Source organism: Dendroctonus ponderosae, unplaced genomic scaffold, assembly GCF_020466585.1.
Source record: "Dendroctonus ponderosae isolate FM_Combo_2020 unplaced genomic scaffold, Dpon_F_20191213v2 Dpon_F_20191213_5, whole genome shotgun sequence".
NCBI lineage: Eukaryota > Metazoa > Arthropoda > Insecta > Coleoptera > Curculionidae > Dendroctonus > Dendroctonus ponderosae.
In genome coordinates, this window is record NW_026018715.1 from 15,513,393 (window position 1) to 15,515,192 (window position 1,800).

The 1,800-nt window shown below is 37.7% G+C and overlaps 4 protein-coding genes across 5 annotated transcripts in view; 2 read left to right on the plus strand and 2 right to left on the minus strand.

Annotated features, from left to right (window-relative positions):
* The window catches only part of LOC125502335, a gene marked incomplete at its 5' end in the record, with an annotated part of 8,485 nt that extends 8,041 nt beyond the window's left edge, over window positions 1-444 (minus strand). Inside the window, 1 exon segment of the mRNA XM_048666496.1 lies at window positions 284-444. Coding sequence (XP_048522453.1) covers window positions 284-444 — 161 coding nt within the window.
* The window catches only part of LOC109539086 (PIH1 domain-containing protein 1), a 242,786-nt gene that overhangs the window by 97,316 nt on the left and 143,670 nt on the right, over window positions 1-1,800 (minus strand). The window lies entirely within an intron of this gene.
* LOC109539065 (multidrug resistance-associated protein 1) overlaps window positions 1-1,800 on the plus strand; it is a gene marked incomplete at its 5' end in the record, with an annotated part of 237,012 nt that overhangs the window by 93,423 nt on the left and 141,789 nt on the right.
* LOC109539081 (cytoplasmic tRNA 2-thiolation protein 2) overlaps window positions 1-1,800 on the plus strand; it is a 12,765-nt gene that overhangs the window by 4,854 nt on the left and 6,111 nt on the right. The window lies entirely within an intron of this gene.

Sequence of the window (1,800 nt, forward strand, 5' to 3'; positions counted from 1 at the left end):
AAGTCTCGCCGTGACCAAGAAAAATCGGTTCACCCTCCCATAAAAAGTTATCACTTCAAAAAAACTTAGAAAGTTCTAATGAACATCGGAACTGTACGAACCGCGCGGATCGATTTTGCACACAGACAAGATATGAATAGTTAAACATTTCTTTCGGCGCTATGACGAATTGGAGCATTTACATTATCTACGCAGAACATTAGGCCACAATTGCATAAAACTGCAGAAGAATTGGGTTAATCAGATTGGCAACAAGACGTTCGAAGCTATTTGCTAAGCTTACCATAATATAAGGCACAGCCTCTAAAAATTTCCTCATTTTCGGATTGTTGCTGTGTTCCACCAGCAGCTTTGGTCCATGACCATCCCAAATTACTTGTTGCAAGTTGGCCATGTTCCTCTGATGAATCCATATTCGAATGTTCGATTTTTTGAAATTGAGACCTGAATAATTCTATAATTAGTCCGAGTTTTTAGTAACATAAAATGGTTGATGATTATTTATAGGAGTGAACTCCTATCATGGCCTGATCCACTTAGAAAGCCGCCGTTAAAAACTAATAAAATAAACGCACCTGTCTGAGAAGTGATTTCCCTCATAATTTATGTTACCACTGTTGTGACACGCACCAAGTCTGGACTGAAATTAATGAAGAGCGCACCAATTTCTTCGCATTTCCATACAAACAAATGATCATGTGATGACAGTCACATGACCCTACATTTAATTATTTAGCATCCCCATCGATTATGGGGGGAATTCACCACGTTTAACCCCTGCTGGTGACCGGATATCGATTTGGAACATACTCCGCGCTTAAAATGTACTAGCGGAATTAACTAACTGTGAACTTTGCTAGTTCAAACACCCAACGTCCAAATGGGTTAACACGAATATGAGAAATGATGTGTATTGATGATGGGACTATTGGCCCCCATAAAACTAGTGCCGACTGCCAGAAGTTAATTAGTTGGGAGTTCTCGCTATGGAATAGCCAATAAATATTATTACGGCCATGAGAGATCTGGATAGATTGATTGAACTTTCCATAAAGTTGAACTAATTTTTTTGAGTCTCTATGTGCAGTGGCGGCGCCTTAGAAAATTGATCAAGTGTGCACAATCGCCAGCTAAAAACATCGAAACATGATGAAAGAAAAATAAAAATCACATCGTCAATCACTAAGAAAAATATGAAACCAAGCCTTCACGGAAACGTGGGCTTTGGTATTATTTTGTTAAATTGTTTTGAAAATGAACAGGTAATTATGTAGATAATAAAAAATTATGGAAATTGGTCTGCACATACTGGAAAAAGTGATAACTTCTGTCTTATTATTATCTGCAGCTTCTCCCTTGATAATATGTTGATTCAGCGTTATAAAATAAACTGCACCGAACAAAATAATATCACACTCAATATGTGTATTTGAAAAGTTTATCAGATCTACAGATGCACCCGCACTAAGAGAAAAATGTCGAATTCGAAGTGCATTTGTGCGTCCCAAGCCTGAGGCGCGAAGTCTCGCCGTTACCGAGAAAAATCGCCTCACCCTCCCATAAAAAGTTATCACTTGAAAAAGTTCTCTTCTACAATTTTTTGATGAAAAGTCACAGCGGCAACGATGTTTATTGTGGTGAAGGTGCACTTTATATCTGGCGGATTTCGGCGTTATTTTAAATTTTCCCTTAAAGTACACTTAAGCAAAGCACATTCAAGGAGAAAAAATGCGGATGATTCATCAATTTCCAGAAAAAACACTTACAAACTGTTGAAAATCATGTCCAAATCACAATTTA